Below are 19,466 nucleotides of genomic sequence, written 5' to 3'. Positions count from 1 at the left end.
TTTAATCCCAGGACTCAAGAAGCAGATGCAGGCAGATAATTTATGAGTTCTAAGTCAGCCTGGTCTACAGAGTGAGTTCTAGGACAGTAAGGGGCAACACAGAGAAATCCTGTCTCGAAAAACAGAAAACAAAATAACCAACAAAAAAAGTTTTAAAAAATTGATTGTCATTCTTTTTACAAGTCTTCAGATTTCATTTTATTACTATTATTTTAAAGACTTGATGTGTATGAGTATATACCTGCATGAACGTATGTGTACCATGTGTGTGTTTAGTGCTTATAGAGGCCAGAAGGAAATATTGGATCCCCTGAAACTGGAGTTACAGATGGTTGTGAGCTGCCATGGAGGGGCTGAGAACCAAACTTGTATCCTCTGTAAGCAAGTACTCTTAACTGGCGAGCATCTCTTTGAGTCCTTTTATTTTACTTAAATTCTTTAGCTTTATGTGTTTGAGACGTTTGCCTGCATATATGTATGTGTACCACATGCGTGCTTAGTGCCTGTGTAGCTCAGAAGAGAGCATTGGATTCTCTAGAATGGGAGTTGTATATGGTTGTAAGCTGAGAATGGAACCAGGATCTGCTCTAAGAACAGCCATTGTTCTTTCTGCCCCCATTTATTATATTTTTAAGAGGTAGAGTCTTGCTGTGTTGCCTGGGCTGACTTGAGCTCTTCTCAGACGATCTTTCTGCCTCGGCTTCCCAGGTAGCTGAGACTAGGGACATACTGCCATGTCCAGTGCAAACCTAAACTTTCTTGGCACTGAAGAAGAGAGTAGAATAATAAAGTCGTTTTAGAATTGTTCAAGGAGATAAAATGATTAAGAAATGGAATATAGGGAGTGGTGATCTCAGGGCAAAATCCCACCCGGCTAAGTTTCCAATTTGTGAAAAGGAACTAAAGAAAAGCTTATAGCCAGGTGTGGTGGTGCACACCTTCAATCCCAGCACTGGGAAGGCAGAGGCTGGTGGATCTCTTGAGTTTAAGGCCAGCCTGGTCTACAGAGCAAGTTTCAGGACAGCTAAGCTTCTACAGTGAAGGACAGAAAGCTGTTGAAGATGTAACTCAACAAGGGAGCCATGTTCTAGCCCCAGTAAGCAGCAGAACTTGGCAGCTTTAGCCACATGGTTGTGGGTTTAGAGTTAAGGATAGAAGAAATGGGTTATGGAGTTTACCTCTGAGCCTAAAGAAAGCCCCTGACATGTGACAGGGGTCTTCCTGAATGCAGGCCTAGTAGAGAGGTCATTGAGTGAAGCTGTGAAGTTGAAGCCTGCGTTTCCTTGGAGATGGCAGAGTTGTGGATACCTGTGCTGTGCCTTTGTCACACGCAGCCCCCAAATGTAACCACCACAGAGCTGGTGCTTGACGCAAACACACTGGGGTTTATTGAATACAAGCTAACTCGGATTGGTTAGGGTATAGGGGAATTTCAAAACGTCATTGTCAGCAGACAAGAATTTCAAAACAGCAGTCAATCAGATACCCACAAGGACATTTGAAGCAAGCAGTAAACAACTGTTGTTTGGACACTTTGATGGGTCACTCTGACCAGGGCTGGCACAGCTTCTTGGGAATGCGTATAACTTTTGCTGGGCTGCATTAACCCCCAGCCCTAGTTAGGTCCTGTCTGAAATGGAGTTCTTCCGTTTGTTCTGCTCCTTCACCTGCTGAGTAGAGCTACTAACAGGGAGTAGAAGCAGCCCACAATAAGCTGAACAGAGTTGGAGATTTGAAGAGTGTTTTGACATCAGACATGCTTTGGTCCAGTTTCCTTGATATGCTCCCTTCCCTGTGTTTTGGAATAGCAATATATATCCTGTGCCATTATGTGTTGGAAGTATGTGATCTGCTTTTTGATTTTAATTTTATAGGGGATTACAGTTAAGAGATTGCCATGATTTTGGACTTTGAAACAAATTTGAGACTGTTATAGGCTATGGGGACTTAGGAAGTTAGATTAAATACATTTTTGCATTATAATACAGCTACAAGTCTTCCAGAGAGTGGAATGTGACTGTTTGAAAGAAATGACCCCCAAAGGAAGTGGCACTTTTAGGAGGTGTGACTTCATTGGAGTTTGGTGTGGTATGGTCTTTCTGGAGCAAGTGTTACTGTGGGCGTGGGTTGTGAGGTTTCCTATGCTTGGGATACCTCCCAGTGTCTCAGTCAACTTCCTATTGCCTGCAAGATGTAGCACTCTCAGCTACTCCAGCACCACATCTGCCTGCATGCCACCATGGCCCCACCATGGTGATAAACTGTAAATATCTATTTATTTATTATGTATACAATATTCTGTCTATGTGCATGTCTGCAGCCAGAAGAGGGCACCAGACCTCTTTACAGATGGTTGTGAGCCACCATGTGGTTGCCGGGAATTGAACTCAGGACCTTTGGAAGAGCAGGCAATGCTCTTAACCACTGAGCCATCTCTCCATCCAACACCGTCGTCATGGTGTTTCTTTACAACAGTAAAAACCCTAACTAAGACAGCAATCCATTTATTTATTTATTTATTTGCTTTTTTTAAAATTGATTTTTTTTTTTTTTGAGCTCTACATTTTTCTCTGCTCCCCTTCCTGCCTCTCTCCTCCCCTCTTAAACCCTCCAAGGTCCCCATGCTCCCAATTTACTCAGATCTTGTAGCATCCATATCTTGAGCTTTATGAAATCTGAAGAAGTTTCATTCCGACCCAATCAATAATTACCTATTTTGACTATAGGAAAATGTGAAACACTTAAAGATAAGGGAAGAGGCCTGGGCTACCCAAATTGGCTGCCATCTGGGCCCAGATCCAGCACTTTGTGTCCACCTGAACATCTCTTCCATCTATGAGCTACTGGAGCTCATGGAGGAGCCTGTCTTACAGAATCAGATGAATAGGGCCTGTTCTTGGCCCATGCTCCCGGCATGGAGCTGCTGTGGCTGCTGGGAGAGCACAGGGCAGTGGTACTGCTTGCAGGCTACAGGCACAAAGGTCAAGCTTGGTGAGCCTTGGGTTGGATGCAAGATCACCCTGACTCTGGGCAACAGCAGGATATCTAAGATGAGTTTCTGGCAGTGGTCCAGTATTTATGGTATGTCAGAAACCAGAAATCTTGAAGCAGATTAGTGACTCAATGGAATGAGTATTTGCACTATTTGGGCAAATATATAATACACTGTGTGACACACTGCAGTTTCCAATGCCACTATTATCAATGGATATGAGATGGAGAGATGGGAAAGATGGAGGCGTGGAGCAGTGTGTGTGTGTGTGTGTGTGTGTGTGTGTGTGTGTGTGTGTGTGTGTTGGAGAGAGATGGAACTAGAGGCGTCATGGTGATGACAGATGTGACAGAAAGACGCAGTTGAACATGTTGCCAGGTAGGACTGGTGGGTGATGTGCAGCAGCCTGGAGCTTGCTCAGACTCAGCCCCCAAACATGCTGCCCAGCCACAAGATCCCTCTAGCTCTGAGCAACAATAGGATGTCGGGGGTAAAGAATGATTCATTTTCTGGGTCGGAATTCCATTTAAGATCTTCATGGTCCATCCTGCCCCCAGAGGCTATGTTGGCATCTGTGGTCTATGCTGTGGTCCCATGCTGTATTGAAGCCTAAGGTTCATGTATATATCAGTGGACTGGGCTGCCGGTGGAGGCCATGTTGATGACTGAGATCCATGCTACCATGGTAGGCCAGATGTATGTCCATAGTCTGTGCTAATGCAGAGGCCATGTTAGTGTCTGTGGTCCTAGTTGCCACTGGAGACCTGTGTTTTATGTTGATGTGTGTGGCCTGTATTGCCACCTGAGGTCATGTTGATATCTATGGTCTGTGCTGCCACTGAGGGTCAAGTTGGGGTCTGTGGTCCTGCTGCAGCTGGGAGCCATGTTAATGTCTGTGGGCCATGTAGCTGCTGGGGGCCTTGTTGATAGAAGTGACCTGTGCCTGTTGATATAAGTGGGCTGGGGCCATGTTGATGTCCATGGTCCATGCTCCCACTGACTGTAAAGGACAAGGAAGCTGCTTTTGGAGCGGAATCAATGCTGGCAGACACACAGTTGAGAGCCATAGAAGGCATATGAAAGCACCTATCACACCCTACCCTATCCCCAACAAAATAACAGCCTAGACAACCAGCCATCAAAGAGAGCTCTTAAAAATTCTGATAAGGATGCTGAAGTATTTTTTTCCACAATTGATGACTTATGGCAGGAGTAGGACTTCTGGTAGGAAGGACTGGATTTTCTTTAAGGGGCTGACCACTGCGAGTTTGACCACGCTCCAGTGAGTGCATGAGCAACACAATTGGACTTGTGTGGTTTTATTTTTTCTTCTTTTTTTTGGGGGGGGGGTTACAAAGGTGGTGGAAGTGGACCTTGGGTGCATTGTGTGAAATTCCCAAATAATCAATAAAAATATTACACTGGAAAAAGAAAAGGATAGCCAGATATGATGGTACATACCTTTAATTTGAAATACCAGGATTTTAGAGGTAGAGGCTAAAGGATCAGGGATTCAAAGTCATCCTTAGCCATGTAGGGAATATGAGACCAGCCTGGGCTACATGAGCCCTGTCTCAAGTCCTGCTCACCAGAGCTACTAACTTAAGGGACAGTTATTTTTAAACATAATATGTGCTGATTGGTGGTGACACACACCTTTAATCCCAGCATTCGGAAGGCAGAGGCAGGCGGCTCTGTGAGTTCGAGGCCACCTTGGTCTACAAGAGCTAGTTTCAGAACAGAGAAACTCTGTCTCAAAAAAAAAAAAAAAAAACAAAACCAACCAAACCAAAAAACCCCATAATTTCTTTTTTGCAAGTGAGACATGATTTATATGTAGTAAAACACACAGATCTAGATTTTAAGTATTTTTAAGTATACTGTTGGATGAGCCCTGACACATGTTATACCCTTGTAATCTTTAAGCGTTTAGGAATGGTCATTTGAGATTTTTCATAAAGGCAACAGAGTTGAATTTTAGGGAAAACTGTCACGACAGTGCCAAACCCCATCATGTGTTGTTAACTTTCTCCACAGACAGGTATAAAAATCTTCCCACAGCTTCCCGAAAGCTACAGTTCCTGGAGTTACAGAAAGATCTAGTCGATGATTTTAGGATACGATTAACACAGGTCATGAAAGAAGAGACCAGAGCTTCACTTGACTTCCGGTACTGTGCAATTCTTAACGCTGTGAACTACATCTCCACAGTCCTGGCAGATTGGGCTGACAATGTTGTGAGTTAATATGCTTTTATGTTTATATAAATAATATATTGTACCTTGATCTTCTTTAACCTTTGAAATGTTGACTCTGTTACAAGCAAAAAAAATTATGTTCGACAAAAAGCATAATGATGCCAAATTTAGGAGATGTCAGTAAAGATTTTTCTCAATCAAATCTAAAACAGTTAAATAATACTAATTATTTAATAACTTTACTCATAAGAGGGCTAGAGGTATAGCTCAGTTAGAGCATATGAGCCCACCAAACTTGAGCAAGATCTTGAGTTTGATCCCTAGGACCATAAACTAAGAGAAAGAAAAGACAAAAAGAAGAAAACAGGCAGACATGGTAGGTTAGCCTGTAATCCCAGCACTTGGGAATATGGATCAGGAGCCTCAAGGTCATTTTTGATAATATAGTGAGTTCTAGGCCAGCCTGAGTTACTTCTTTCAGAAATAAACAAAAGGAAGGAAAGAAAGAAAATGAAGACAGACACACAGACTTCCATAAATAACTATATAGCATGAACCATTTTTTTCTTCCAACTTTGTACTCTGAAAATAATAATATGCTAAATGCTAGCACAGAAAAGTCTTTATTTTATAATGATCCCCAAACCAATACATTTAAATTGATGGTATAGTTCAGTGGCAGAACATGGTGGAAAGTTCTGTTTTCATTTCCCAACACTGCAAAGAAAAAAATGTCCAGGGCTTGACTCTTTTGAATATCTTCAAAGTAAGATTTCTTAGTTATGGTTCCTATTGCTGTGATAAAAGACTGGCCAAAGGCAGCTTGTCGTCTGCCATCCAGGGAGTCAGGGCAGGAACATGGAGACAGCTGGTGCAGAAGTCATGGAGGAGTGTTGCTTATTAGATTGCTCTCCATCGCTTGCTCAGTCTGCACCCAGGACCACCACAAAGGCTGGAACTGCCTACGTCAGTGTCCACAGGCCTATCCGGTGGGTGCATTATGTATCTGTCACTCTTACTGTTTTTTTTAAAGGTTTTCTTTTAATGGTATGTGTCTGAGTGTTTTGCCTGCATGTAAGTGTGTAAACCACCTATGTGCAGTGCCCACAGAGGCTAGAACACCCCCATACTGGAGTTACAGAGGATTGTAAGTCATCATGTTGGTGCTGACCACTGAACCTGGATCCTCTGAAAGAGCAGTGAGTGCTCTCAATTCCAGACGCTTGCTGTGCTTCTCACACCACCTTTCTGTTGTTATCACTTCTCCCTGCCCCAACCAACTTGATTATTTTAAGTTTACCTCAGATATTATATTTAATTATTAATATTTTAGTATGTATCTGTGAGAGAAAAGTGTGTGTGTGTTTAATCCATTATCATGGCAGGGATCATGGCAGCATGCAGGTTGGCACTGGAGCAGTAACTGAGAGCTACATCTTGATTCACAGGCAGAGAGTAGAGGAGAGGGGAGAGGTGAGAGAGAGGAAGGGAGGGAGGAGGGAGAGAGGGAGGGGGGGGAGAGAGAGAGGAAGGGAGGGAGGAGGGAGAGAGGGAGGGAGGAGAGAGAGAGGGAGGGGGGAGAGAGAGAGAGAGAGAGAGAGAGAGAGAGAGAGAGAGAGAGAGAGAGAGAGCGCAAACAGACCAGACAGACATTGGGCCTAGCATGGGCTTTTGAAATCTCAGAGCCCACCTTCTCCAACAAGGCCACACCTACTCCGAGAAAGCTACACCTCCTAATTATTCTAATCCTTTCAAACAGTTCTGTTCCCTGGTCTAAACATTCAAATATATGAGCTTATAGAGGTCACACTCATTCAAATCACTATGGTATATGTTCATAGATTTAAGTTTTAATCTTGTTATTAATCTAAGCAACATATATTAACTATTAGCTAAGTGAAGGTAACCAGATTTTCTGGTATGTACTTCATTTGAATATGCCTTTAGAGACTGGGGCTGTGGCTCAGTTGGTGGAATCATTACCCCCATGCGTAAGTCCTGGGTTTGATCCCACACAGCATAAACTGGGCACGTGGAGAAGTCTGCAATCCCATGGGAGGTGGAGGAAGGTCAGAAGTTCTAGGTTATCCTCAGCTACACAGGAAGTTCAAGGTCAGCCTAAGGTACCTGAAATCCTGCCTCAAAAAAGAAAGCCTTTATATATAGTCTCAATATTGGTTAATTTCTTTAGATATTTTAGATACAGTACTAAAGTGATTTCAGAGGGCCTTCCAGGCTAACTTCTTAGGCAAGAGTGCTGTCCAGCTAGGATTCGGTGTTTTAAGAACATTTATGAAGGTACAGCTATGTATTTGGCTTTATAATGTTTGCTTCATACAGTGCATTTCCTGACAGAAACCATTCATAAGGACCTTAGATAGGCATATGATGGCAAAATACACTAAAGCATAAAAACTATGATGAACAGATAGGTACATTATAAATATAAACTGTTATATATTATCATAAAAGCAAAGTAGACAAACACCCCTAAATTAAAAATATAGTGTGTGTATATTTTAAAAATACTGCTTTAAAAATACAGTATGTAGAGGGGAATTAAAAATTATAAAGTTGAGCAGGGCGGTGGTGGCACACGCCTTTAATCCCAGCACTCGGGAGGCAGAGGCAGGCGGATCTCTGGGAGTTCGAGGCCAGCCTGGTCTACAAGAGCTAGTTCCAGGACAGGCACCAAAGCTACAGAGAAACCCTGTCTCGAAAAACCAAAAAAAAAAAAAAAAAAATTATAAAGTTGAGGTTGGGATTTTGTTCAGTGGCAGAGTCCTTGCTTAGTAAAAATGAAGCCCTAGATTCAATCTCTTGCACAAAGGAGAACAAAGTAGAAGTTTTTACATCATGTTGAGAATGTAGCTCAGTTGGTAGGGTTCTTTTCTAGCAACACACAAAGCTCTAGGTTCAGTCTCCAGCTCCACCAAAAACAAAACAAGTTAACTGAAGGACGGGAGTGTAGTTTAGTGGTAGTAGAGTACTTGCCCGGCATGTATAAGACTGTTGGTTCAGTTTCAAGCACCATCACACACACACACACACACACACACACACACACACACAGAGTTAACTGAAATATATGTACATGATGTCATTTGCTGGAGCAAGGAAATGAATATAATGCAGAGTGCAGTGATTAATGCATTTATTTTTATAACGTCAGTCAGCATTATCTGTTCATTTTGCGCCTCTGTGTCGTGTTCTACTTCCAGTCAGCACTTCATATTCAGCTCCCACACTGATCCACTTGCTGCTAAGACTTTTCAAAGCATGAAGGAAATTGTCATTCTTATGCTAGATGATCCAGTGAGAAACTCATTCGGGAACAGATTTTTAGTATCAATGAAATTCTTTGTAGAACATCACAGCTATTTGGTGCCACTGTCTGCTAATGAAGATGGTTTGGCTACCATCTTTACCTAAAGAAAATTAAAATATTGTTTCTCGGAGCAAGAGAAGAACAAAATTTAAGAGTTGACTCTTAAGTATGAATGGATTCTGGATTTTATGGTGCTGATTTTATCTTCCCTTCGAAAGTCCTTCAATTATTTTCACAGTGCTTCAGACTTTAAATGCTTTAAGTAAATGTCATCATAGTTTTTGTGTTGTATAGTTCCATAACCAGAAAAAAAAAGACAGTTCGCCTTCCGTCTGTTTCTGATTGTCTGTTGATAACCATCTGTTGTTGGGTTTTGCCAAGCCTGAAATATCCAAGCATTCAGAAATTTCCTTTCAGTTCCAACTGTCCTAAGTGTGGGCGTTGGGGAGGGGTAAGTGAAGGATTTGTGTAAATGTGCTCATTACATTAGGCATGCCTTCTCCACAGTTCATCTCTGGTTTCAGACTTTGGACATGTGGCCTAGGAGGCTCTTGGGCTAGTACTGAAAAAAAATGACATTTTAGTTCTCTGACTGTTATAATTCCAGGTTTATGACAACCTTCATAAGTATTTGGAGTATGATCACGACCAGGAAATACAAATTTACAAATAAAAGCCACTGTAGTGAGAAAAAGAAACTGTCAGGGGAGGCACACCCCTTTCATTTTAGCAATGGGGACCACACCTTCAAGGCCAGCTTCATCTGCACAGAGTTTTGAGCCAGCTAAGACTACAAGTACCACAGTAACACTTTTAACCAAATGCTTAGGAGACTGAGGCAGGGTGATTATGAGTTTGAAGATACACTGGACTACTATTTTGAGACCAGCCTGAACTACATAGCAAATTCCAGTCTTAAAACAGTGCAAAAAAGAAAAAGAAAACAAACAAAACTCTCACATATGCCAAAAACAAAACAAAACCCAAACAACAAACCTCCACAAAACTCTTCCAGTGTGCACGTAGAGAGCTTTAACCCTCTGCATACGGCAGGTGGTGGAAGATGGAGTTATAAATCCAGCAGTTCCACTCTTCCAGACAGGCAAAGACATACTACCTTTTATGCATTCTCTAGCGGCTGGATGTTTGGATTGTTTCCATTTTGTGTCTATTATGTATAATGTTGCGGAGAACAATAGTGTGCCCATTTTTCTGTGAAAAGTGCTTCCATCTTGAACTCAGGACACCAGGCTTGGCAGCAAGTGACTTTACCGATGGAGCCATCTCTGGAACTGGACTGCACACCTTAAATAAGGAAATTGTATGATGTAGAATTCTATCTCAGGATGTCCAGCACCATGGTAATGCGTATCCTAATAGATGCGTGCTTTCAGTTCTTCCTGCAGCTTCAGCAGGCAGCGCTGGAGGTCTTTGCAGAGAATAACGCCCTCAGTAAGCTGCAGCTGGGACAGCTGGCCTCCATGGAGAGCTCTGTCTTCGATGACATGATTAATCTCTTGGAGCGTTTAAAGCTTGATATGTTGACTCGCCAAGTGGACCACGTTTTTAGAGAAGTGAAAGATGCCGCAAAGTTGTATAAGAAGGAAAGGTATGTCCTGTGTCAGTCACTCTTACACGAGCTGGTCAGAGTCGAAGGTGGCATGGATGCCATGGATCATAGCTTTTGTGGAACCCCTGCTCCCATATGTGGAGATTGAACTTGGGGTTTTGTATATGGTGGGTCCAAACTTTGGTTTTGATGTAAATCTTTCTAAAATCTATTCTTTTGAAATTTACTCAGAAATAAACAAGTGATAATGTGGATTTCACATGATCTGGGGTTGACTAGCTCGGTGTACAGAGTAAAATGCCCTGTGTATGTGTCTTACAATGTATTCTCCTGCCTTTAAGCCCTAGTATGGTACCTGCTCACAGAGAACTGTCATCAATTTGGAAGTAGTATTAGTTGTTTGCTAAAATCAGAACATAAGATTAACTGGCGTCTTTTTAATTCTAAAGATACGCTTTAATTTTTTAGCTTACAACAATTGAATTTAGGGTATTTTCAAGGAAATATTAAATGATTAAAAGTTAAAATATAAGTAGATACATTTATTTCTGGGAGGGCCTTTAATATTAGACATTACTTTTTTTCTTTTAAACTCTAGAATTCCCCCCAAATAGTACATCTTGAATTTAAAGTGATTTGTTGAAACCTTAAGGATACAGAGTGATTGATAAGTGTCCTTCTGGTGAAGGTTATTTGTTTTCTTAGATGGCTGTCCCTGCCGTCTCAGTCTGAACAGGCAGTGATGTCCCTGTCCAGCTCAGCCTGCCCACTCTTGCTGACCTTGCGAGATCATCTGCTTCAGCTGGAGCAGCAGCTTTGTTTCTCCTTATTCCGAATTTTCTGGCAGATACTTGTAGAGAAGCTGGATACATACATCTATCAGGAGGTAAGCCAGTGGGTGCTGGGGGGCTGGCTGTGCTGATGAAGGCTGTCGTTATATGTATTGCTCTTTGTTTCAGATAATCCTTGCTAATCATTTCAACGAAGGAGGAGCAGCCCAGTTACAGTTCGATATGACACGGAATCTTTTCCCTTTGTTTTCTCACTATTGCAAGAGACCAGAAAACTACTTTAAACAGTAAGCCTGATGACTTATCGTAAATATTGGTGTATCCACTTGTTAAAGGAGTTGGCTTCTTTTTTAACAATTTCAGAGTTTTATTGATATTGGTTGCAGTAATATCAATTAAAATCTGGAGCTGGAGAGATAGCTCATAAGTTAAGAGCACTTGATGCTCTTGTAGAGGACTGGGGTTTGGTTCTCAGCACTTACATAGTGGCTACAGCTGTCCATAGCTCCAGTTCTGACACTGTCTTCTGGCCTCCACAGGCACCAGGCACATACAAGGTGCATAGACACATACAGGCAAAACAGGCACATAAAATTTAAAAAATATATAAAAAATAAATTAAAGCCTGAAAACATCCATTGGGTATCTATTTTATTTTCAAAACACAATAGGGAAACCAAAATAATGCGTGTTATTCACATCCTCAGAAATTACATGTTGTACTTGCTACCTAGCATCTAGTTCACTGCTATTTGCTTATTACTGGGAGAGTAAATAGAAAATGAATTCAGATATAAATCTACCATCTGCAGAAAATAAGAAATCACAGCTACGTTTAGTGCCTAACAGTAGCCTAGACCAGAGGAAAATGAGTTTTCTTATAAATTTAATATTAGTTTTACTTCTAGGTATAGTTAAAACATGAGAACAATTACTAAGAATCTAGTAAAAATTTTGTTGATTTAAAATTTACATTATGTATAGGGGTTGTACAATTTGGAAACATTCCTTTGCAATATAAAAGCTTATGCTTGTTTATTTCAGGAAGCTACGGTTGCTTCTGGTTTGCTTTCCTTTTTTTGAAGTGGGGTTTCAGGTATTCCAGGCTGGCCATGAATTAGTATGTAGTAGCAGAGGGTGCCCCTTAGCTTCTGATCCTCCTGTCTCCCTCTTCTGAGTGTTGTGAATGCAGGTACGCACCCTCCACACCCCCAGGTTCTCTCCCACACTCTACCTAGTACAGTAAATCTCCAGTGCCTGTTTATTATTATTATTTTTATTTTTTTTCAAGACAAGAGTTTCTTTTTTATTTTAATTTTTTAAACAATCTTTTCTCATTTTCCATAGCTATTCCAGTTCCCACTCCTTCCCCTCTTCCCACTTTTTCTACATCCTCTCCCCACCGCCCCTCTTTACTCCTTAGAGAGGGTAAGGCTTCTTATGGGAGTCAACAAAGTCTGGCACATCACTCTGAGGCAGGACCAAGGCCCTTCCCCTATATCTATGCTGAGCAAGGTATCCCTCCAAAAAGAATGGGCTCCAAAAAACCCCTTTCAAACACTAGGGATAAATCCTGGTCCCACTGCCAGTGGCCCCGTAGACTTCTCAAGCCACATTCAGAGTGCCTAGTTTGGTCTTATGCAGGTCCCTCCTCCCCCATCAGTACAGAGCCAGTGAGCTTCCGCTAGCTCAGGTCAGGTGTTCTGTTGGTATCCCCATCGTGGTCTTGATCCCTTTGACTCCTCCCTCTCTGACTGTACTTCAGGAGCTAAGCCCAGTACATCAATCTGATTACAGGGGAAGGCCAGTTCAGGCACCCTCTCCACTATTGCTTAGGGTCTTAGCTGGGGTCATCCTTATGGAATCCTGGGAATTTCCCTGGTGTCAGGATTCACACTAGCCCTGTAATGGCTCCTTCAATCAAGAGATCTCTTTCCTTGCTCTCCCTCTCTGTCCTTCCCACATCTTGGCCATCCCATTCCCTCAAGTTCTCCTCCTCCCTCCCCTTCTCCTGTCCTCTTCCTTTCCTGTTCCCCTCCCCCCATGCTCCCAATTTTCTAGGAGATTTTATCTATTTCCCATTCCTAGGGGGATCCATGTACGTCTCTCAGGGTTCTCCTTGTTACCTAGGTTCTCTGGGGTCATGGACTATAGGCTGGTTCTTTGCTTTACCTCTAATACCCACTTATGAGTGAGTACATACTGTGTTTGTCAAGACAAGGTTTCTTTGTATAGCCTTGGATGCCCTAAAACTAACTTTGTAGACCAGGCTGACCTCGAAGTCACAGAAATCCTCCTGCCTCTGCCTCCTGAGTGCTGGGATTAAAGGCGTGCACTACCACTGCTCAGCTGATTTTTATTATTATTTAAATTTTATTATTTTAAATTATTAAAAATTATTATTTTAAATTTGGAGGTCAGATGACAACTTGTGGGAAATAGTTCTCTCCTACCATGCAAAACCCAAGAATTGAACTCAGGTCACAAAGCTTGCCAAGCAGGCACTTTACCCATGAGCCATTTTACACAGCCTTTCTATTTCTGTTGTGGTTTTGGTTTTCTGAAACAAAGTCTCTCTGTGTAGCCTTGGCTACCCTGGAGCTCACAGTGTAGACCAGACTGTCCTAGTAGAAGAAGAGATACTTCCACTTTGGTTTCCTGAGTGCTGGGATTAAAAGTATGCCAACATCTCCAACCTGTTTTATGTTTTTGATTTGTTTTGCTTTTTGGCATGTTCATTTTTATTCCTTTTCTTTTTTCCCTATGTCCTAATTCTACCTAAAATCATTGCTATATTTAATAATCTGTTAACATCAGTTTACTAAGACAAACGAATAATCTGTTAACCCTGTACACTTTGTGTAGTCCCAGCATATTTAAAGAACTAAGTAGTAAGTCCATAGGTAGATTCTCCAATGGTGATTGTCAGCCTAAGGATGGTGCAATAGAGAATCTGTCCTTCCCTTCTTTTTTGTCTTCCTAAACAGTGTAAAAGAAGCCTGCATTGTTCTGAATTTGAACATTGGTTCTGCATTACTCCTGAAAGATGTCCTGCAGTCAGCTTCCGAGCACGTTCCTGCCACAGCAGCCTTAAATGAAGTTGGAATTTACAAACTGGCTCAGCAAGATGTTGAGATTTTGCTCAATTTGAGGACAAACTGGCCTAACACTGGAAAATAATGTATCTTTAAGAAAAGGGCTATTTAACAAAGAAAATAGTTGGATTGAAGTTATCTGCTAAAAGTTCTGAATTACTGAAACTGGACAAATGAAAACTTGGTAGAATCATTTATTATCTTGAGTTATGCTGTCACCAAAGCAATGAACATGCTTCCTCCGTCCTCCTGCTCCTAAGAAAACAAAGAACAGAAAACTCAGCTATAAGAAGCAGAGTAATTACAAATTAGGATTACGGATAGGCATGCAGACATCTGAAGACAGCGTGGGCGCAAAGGCCAGCCATAACTAACCTCCACTTTGCTAATCAAGGGGAACTATTGTAGAAAGCTGAACACCCCCAGTACATTGTAGAAATACTAAGTTACGGATGTATGTTGACAATTGAGGTTCCTGTACCCAGTTGGGATTTTACTATGTTTATATGAGAAATGCACAGTGCGTTGGGAGTGGGAGAAGACACCTATAATCTCAGGAGGATCACTGTGTGTTTAAGACTCGCCTGGGCAGCATAGATTCTGTCTCACCAGAGAAAAACAAAACAAACAAACCACACCACCCCCAAACCAACAACACAACAGTTTTATGAGATGGTGGTTAAGCTATAGTTGTTCCTAATTTTCAATTCTCATGTCTTTCAATTAAAGTATTTGTTGTATTTGTGTGTGTGTGTTCATGAGCATGTGTGTGTCTATTTGCTCATGTGTGGGATATATAGGTGTGTGTGCGCCTGTGGAGGTCAGAGGTCAATCTTGGGTGTTGTTCCCCAAGATGTCCACCTTGTTTTGGAGACAGGGTCTCTCACTGGGACTTTGGGCAGGCCCAGGGTTCTTCTGTCTCTGCCTCCCCTAGACAGGCATTACAAGTGTAAACCATCTCGTAACTATTAGCCACACCTGTTGACAATAACCTTGAGAGAGCAGAACTCTGGCCTAAATCTAGGTGGGAGCTTTGTTTGAAGTAGAAACACAATAATCTTGAAGGAACAAGAGGTAAGTTCCACCTCTCTGACCTTTGGTCAAGGTTAAAATATGCTCACATTTTTTGGGCCTCCATGGGTGTCTACATACCCACGCCCGTCCTGGAACTCACTATATTAAGATATAGGCTTCCCTCGAGCTCACAGAGATCTGTGTGCTGGGAGTAAAGGTGTGTTCCAACATACCCCACAGTGATGCAGTTTCCTGTTGAGACAAAAATTAAGCTGCCTATCATTACCCCTCTCCTTACCCAGGGTGAGTTTTCCTTGTGTTCACTTTGTAACTACTTGGAAGTTAAAGGGAGTGAAATATTTCACTCAAAACTAAGATGGCTTGGCAGGTAAGGTGCTTGCTGTGCATGTGTGAGGACCTACCTGAGTTTGAATCCTCAGAACCCATGTAAAGCTGCTCACACTAGGGTGAACGCTGCTTCTACAGTAAGATGTGAGGTGGAGATGGAGAAGCCTATAAGTTGTGGACTGGCCAGCCAGGGTTCACAGTGCTGCAGCAAGCGACAGAGTGTAGGAGGTGAGAACTGACACCTGAGATTGCTCTGACCTCTACATGTGTGCTATGGCTATGCATGCACACATATTACACACACTACACACACAGACATATGCACACACATACTCACACACCCACACACTAAACAAGAAAGGGTAAGTGGTACTTTGTGTGCAGTTGTGTTCAGAATCATACCATGTTACTAAAATATGAAAAAGCTTACACTTTGTCCAGTTATTAGATGCTCCTTATCATTGAAAAGTTCACCTGCAGCACACAGACCCAAGTGTGTTAAGGCTGCAAAAGTGAGCATGAGAAGAAATGAAAATTTGTGACGTGACCTTTATACTACACAAATGATATGCTACCTCTGCTAGAGGAGACCATTTGAAAACACTGACATGCTGTTATCAGTAAAGAAAGGAAGCATTCTATTAACTTCGTGATTCTGAGTAAAGTCTCCTGGTTTTTCTGCAAATAGTTGAAATTCTTGTATGAACTTAAACTATAACAAGTGGAAAAATAGTCATAGTGTTAGTTTTTCTTAAGATGAGCCTCTCTGCCGACACAAATAATTCCAATCAGACCAAATAAATGCTGCCCATGTTTAGTGCAGTGCTCCTGGGTGGCCCCAGGGGAGATGGAGAGGGAAAGAGAGAAAAGGGGAGACCACGGGAAACCTGGAGACCAGTCAGTGAGATGTCTCTCTCTGTCAATTGTAGAGCTTGGGAAGTTTCTTTCAATGTACTTCCTGTTTACTTAGGTAATGTTTTATCCTTCTGGATTCTTTGATGGATTTGAAGAATACATTGTTTTCCTTAGTTGTGATAAAAGATAAAATAAATATAAATATTGTAACTGTAATTCTTGCTTGATACCTGTTTTGTTGTTTTTTTCCTATGTAAATTTATTATGTTAAAATTAAAACCTTTTAATTTATATAGAAAAGGGGAGATGATGTGGGATTGATTCCTCTCTGTGTGCTGTGAACCATTGATTAACTAATAAAGCTGCTTTGGCCTACAGGCAGGGCAGAGTAGAGTTGGTGTGAAAATTAAATTGAATGCTAGGAGAAAGAAGGCAGAGTCAGGGAGAATCCATATAGCCACCGAAGGAGATAGACACCAGATGGAAACTTGCCAGTAGGCCACAACCACGTGGTGATACACAGATTAATAGAAATGGGTTAATGTAAAATATATGAGCTAGCTAGCAATGTGCCTAAGTGATTGGCCAATAAGTGCTGTAATTAATATAGTTTCTGTGTAATTACTTGGGGCTGGGCAGCCAGGAAACCAACAAGCACCCTCTGCTTACCGGTATGTATTCACTCATAGGTAGATACAAGCTGTAAAGCAAAGGATAATGAGTTTATAGTCCACGACCCTAGAGAAGCTAACTAATAAGGAAAACACTAAGGAAAATATGAATAGATCCCCCTGGGAAGGGGGAAACATAAGATCTCCTTACAAGCCTGGCTCATGGGGGTCGGAGGGAGAAAGGAGAGTGGGGAGGAGAACTTGAGGGAACAGAATAGTCGAGATGGAGGAAGGAAAGAGATGTTTTTATTGAGGGAGCCATTATATGGTGCTAGCAAGAAATATGCCACTAGAGAAAGTTCCTGGAATCCACAAAGACCCTAAGCAATAGTGGAGAGGGTACCTGAAATGGCCTTGCCCAGAAGTCACATTTATGAATATCTCAAATGTCACCATAGAACCTTCATCCAGTAACTGATGGAAACAGAGGCAGAGGCCCACAGCGGAGCGCTGGGATGAGTTCCCAAAGTCCAGTGAAGAGTGTGAGGAGTGAGAATATGAACAAAGAGGTCAAGATCATAATGGGACAACCACTGAAACAGTTCACCTGAGCTAATGGGAACTCACCAACTCCAGCTGGACAGGAAATGTACCAGCATAGGGCCAAATTATTCCCTCTGACTATGGGTGACATTTGTATGGTGAGGCAGATTGTAAGACCAATGGCAGTGGCCCCAGGATTTATCCCTACTGCCTGTAGTAGCTTTTTGGGAACCCATTCTCTTTGGATGGATACCTTGTTCAGCCTACATATAGTAGGGAGGGCCTCGAACCTTCCTCAAAGCAATGTGTCTTCCCCTCTCTGAGTAATGAATAGGGTGTGTGTGTGGGAAGATGGATGGAATGGGAGGAGGGGAGGGAGTGAGAAATGGGATTGGTACGTAAAATAAAAAAGAAAGTTTGTTTTCTTTTCTAAAATATAAAATTTAATAATAATAAATTATCCATTTGTAGTAACAGGATTTTTCTCCATTGTCATTCAATACATCATCTTCACCTTACTAAATTCATTTCTGTGTACATAAAAGCAGTTTTGTTTAAAGATTTATTTTTTTATTTATTATATATACAGTGTTCTGCCTGCACATTTGCCTTCAATGAAGGCAAATAGGGGAACTGGAATTATAGATTGTTGATAGCAACCACACAGTTGTTAGGAATTGAACTCAGGACTGCTGAAAGAGCATCTAGTGCTCTTTTTTTCCAATTAATATGCATGCCCGTCGACATTCACACACAGACACACAGGGACACATCACACACAGACACACAGGGACACATTCACACACAGACACACAGGGACACATTCACACACAGACAGACAGGGACACATTCACACACACAGACAGACACAGACACTCACACAGACGGGAATCAAACTCAGGACCTCGGGCACTGCAGGTGGCGCTTCAACCTCTGAGCCAGCTCTCCTACTGATGCATCTAGTGCTCTTAACCTCTGAACCAGTTCTCAAGTCCCCCTAAAGACAGTTTTAAGAGTCTGGTGGATAAGTAGACATGCCCTGTCTTGGATAGACTCCTGTGTTTGAATGCTTGGTCCAAAGGGAGTGACATTACCATAAGATGTGGTCATGTTGAAATAGGTGTGACCTTGCTGGATGAAGTGTCACTGTAAGGTGGGTCAATCCTGATGCTGGGTTTGCTACTGGCTTCTGCTCCTGGTGGAGTTTGTTGTCTCTGTGTCTTAGGTAACTGGTTCAGTACCACTTGGTTCTGGTGGAGGTCATGGACTCTGAGTCAGGTCATTGGCTCAATCCTGGACTGTCAGTGTCCCAGGACTGGGTTGGATCCCAGGGCTGGGTTCATTCCTGGCTTCTGCTCCCAGTGGAGCTTGTCCCCCCCCCCCTTTTTTTTCTGTCCTACGTGAAAACGTTCACAACACATCACTATGACGATGTTATTCCTGGAAATGAAATCCGAGTGGGATTTTTTAAAAAACGATTCCCCGGCTGTTTTAATTTTCTCTGACTTGGTATTTAATTTGAGAAGTAGGGGCTGGGGGCATGGGGAGTGGGGTGGAGAAAGAGAACTGCAAGCAAGCAAGCAAGCAAGCAAGCAAGCAAGCAAGCAAGCAGTGTCCATGGTGAAATATGTCTTTGAAAGGAGACTTAGATGGCAGGGAACTGCGGCTGCCATCTCCCTCCCTCCCTCCCCTCCTTTCTTCCTTCGGTCCCATTCAGTCCCTCCCTCTCACCATGCCCTCACCCTAACAATCCTAACCCTAAACCCTAAAACCTAACCCTAACCCAGGGCATCAGGCTTAGCATCAAACAATTTTAATGAATGGGGCAATGTTCTAGATTTCAGTTGTAGTTCTGTGAAAGTGTTATAAACAAATGTTTACCTTCCAGTATAAACAAATTTAAAAAATATATGGTCATATAAAATTTTCCTATGAAGAGGATTTATTTATTTATTTATTTATTTATTTATTTATTCAAGTTGTCCTGTGTTCCTCTATCCTCATATGAAATTAAGTTTACAATCTGAAAAGAAAACAACAGTTTACTGTTATATATAATATATTACTATATATTATATATAATTTTATATAACAGTATATATAATTTTATATACTATATAT

At 41.9% G+C, this 19,466-nt stretch overlaps 1 protein-coding gene across 5 annotated transcripts in view; it reads left to right on the top strand.

Moving 5' to 3' along the window:
* The window catches only part of Rint1 (RAD50 interactor 1), a 36,429-nt gene extending 20,022 nt beyond the window's left edge, over positions 1-16,407 (top strand). For 4 of the 5 annotated variants that reach the window (XM_050132878.1, XM_050132875.1, XM_050132877.1 and 1 more), the window contains 5 exons: positions 5,030-5,229; positions 9,913-10,127; positions 10,794-10,974; positions 11,048-11,166; positions 13,867-16,407. In XM_050132878.1, the coding sequence (XP_049988835.1) occupies positions 5,030-5,229; positions 9,913-10,127; positions 10,794-10,974; positions 11,048-11,166; positions 13,867-14,059 (908 nt within the window). In that variant the 3' untranslated portion in view covers positions 14,060-16,407. Of the gene's footprint in view, positions 1-5,029; positions 5,230-9,912; positions 10,128-10,776; positions 10,975-11,047; positions 11,167-13,866 lie in introns of those variants that run through there. The other variant, XM_050132879.1, reaches the window with a different exon arrangement.
* Positions 16,408-19,466: the final 3,059 nt, after the last annotated feature.

This window comes from Alexandromys fortis, unplaced genomic scaffold, assembly GCF_014885135.2.
Source record: "Alexandromys fortis isolate MF-2015 unplaced genomic scaffold, M_Fortis_MF-2015_v1.1 scaffold_462, whole genome shotgun sequence".
Lineage (NCBI taxonomy): Eukaryota > Metazoa > Chordata > Mammalia > Rodentia > Cricetidae > Alexandromys > Alexandromys fortis.
This window is presented reverse-complemented; position numbering and strand designations above follow the sequence as displayed.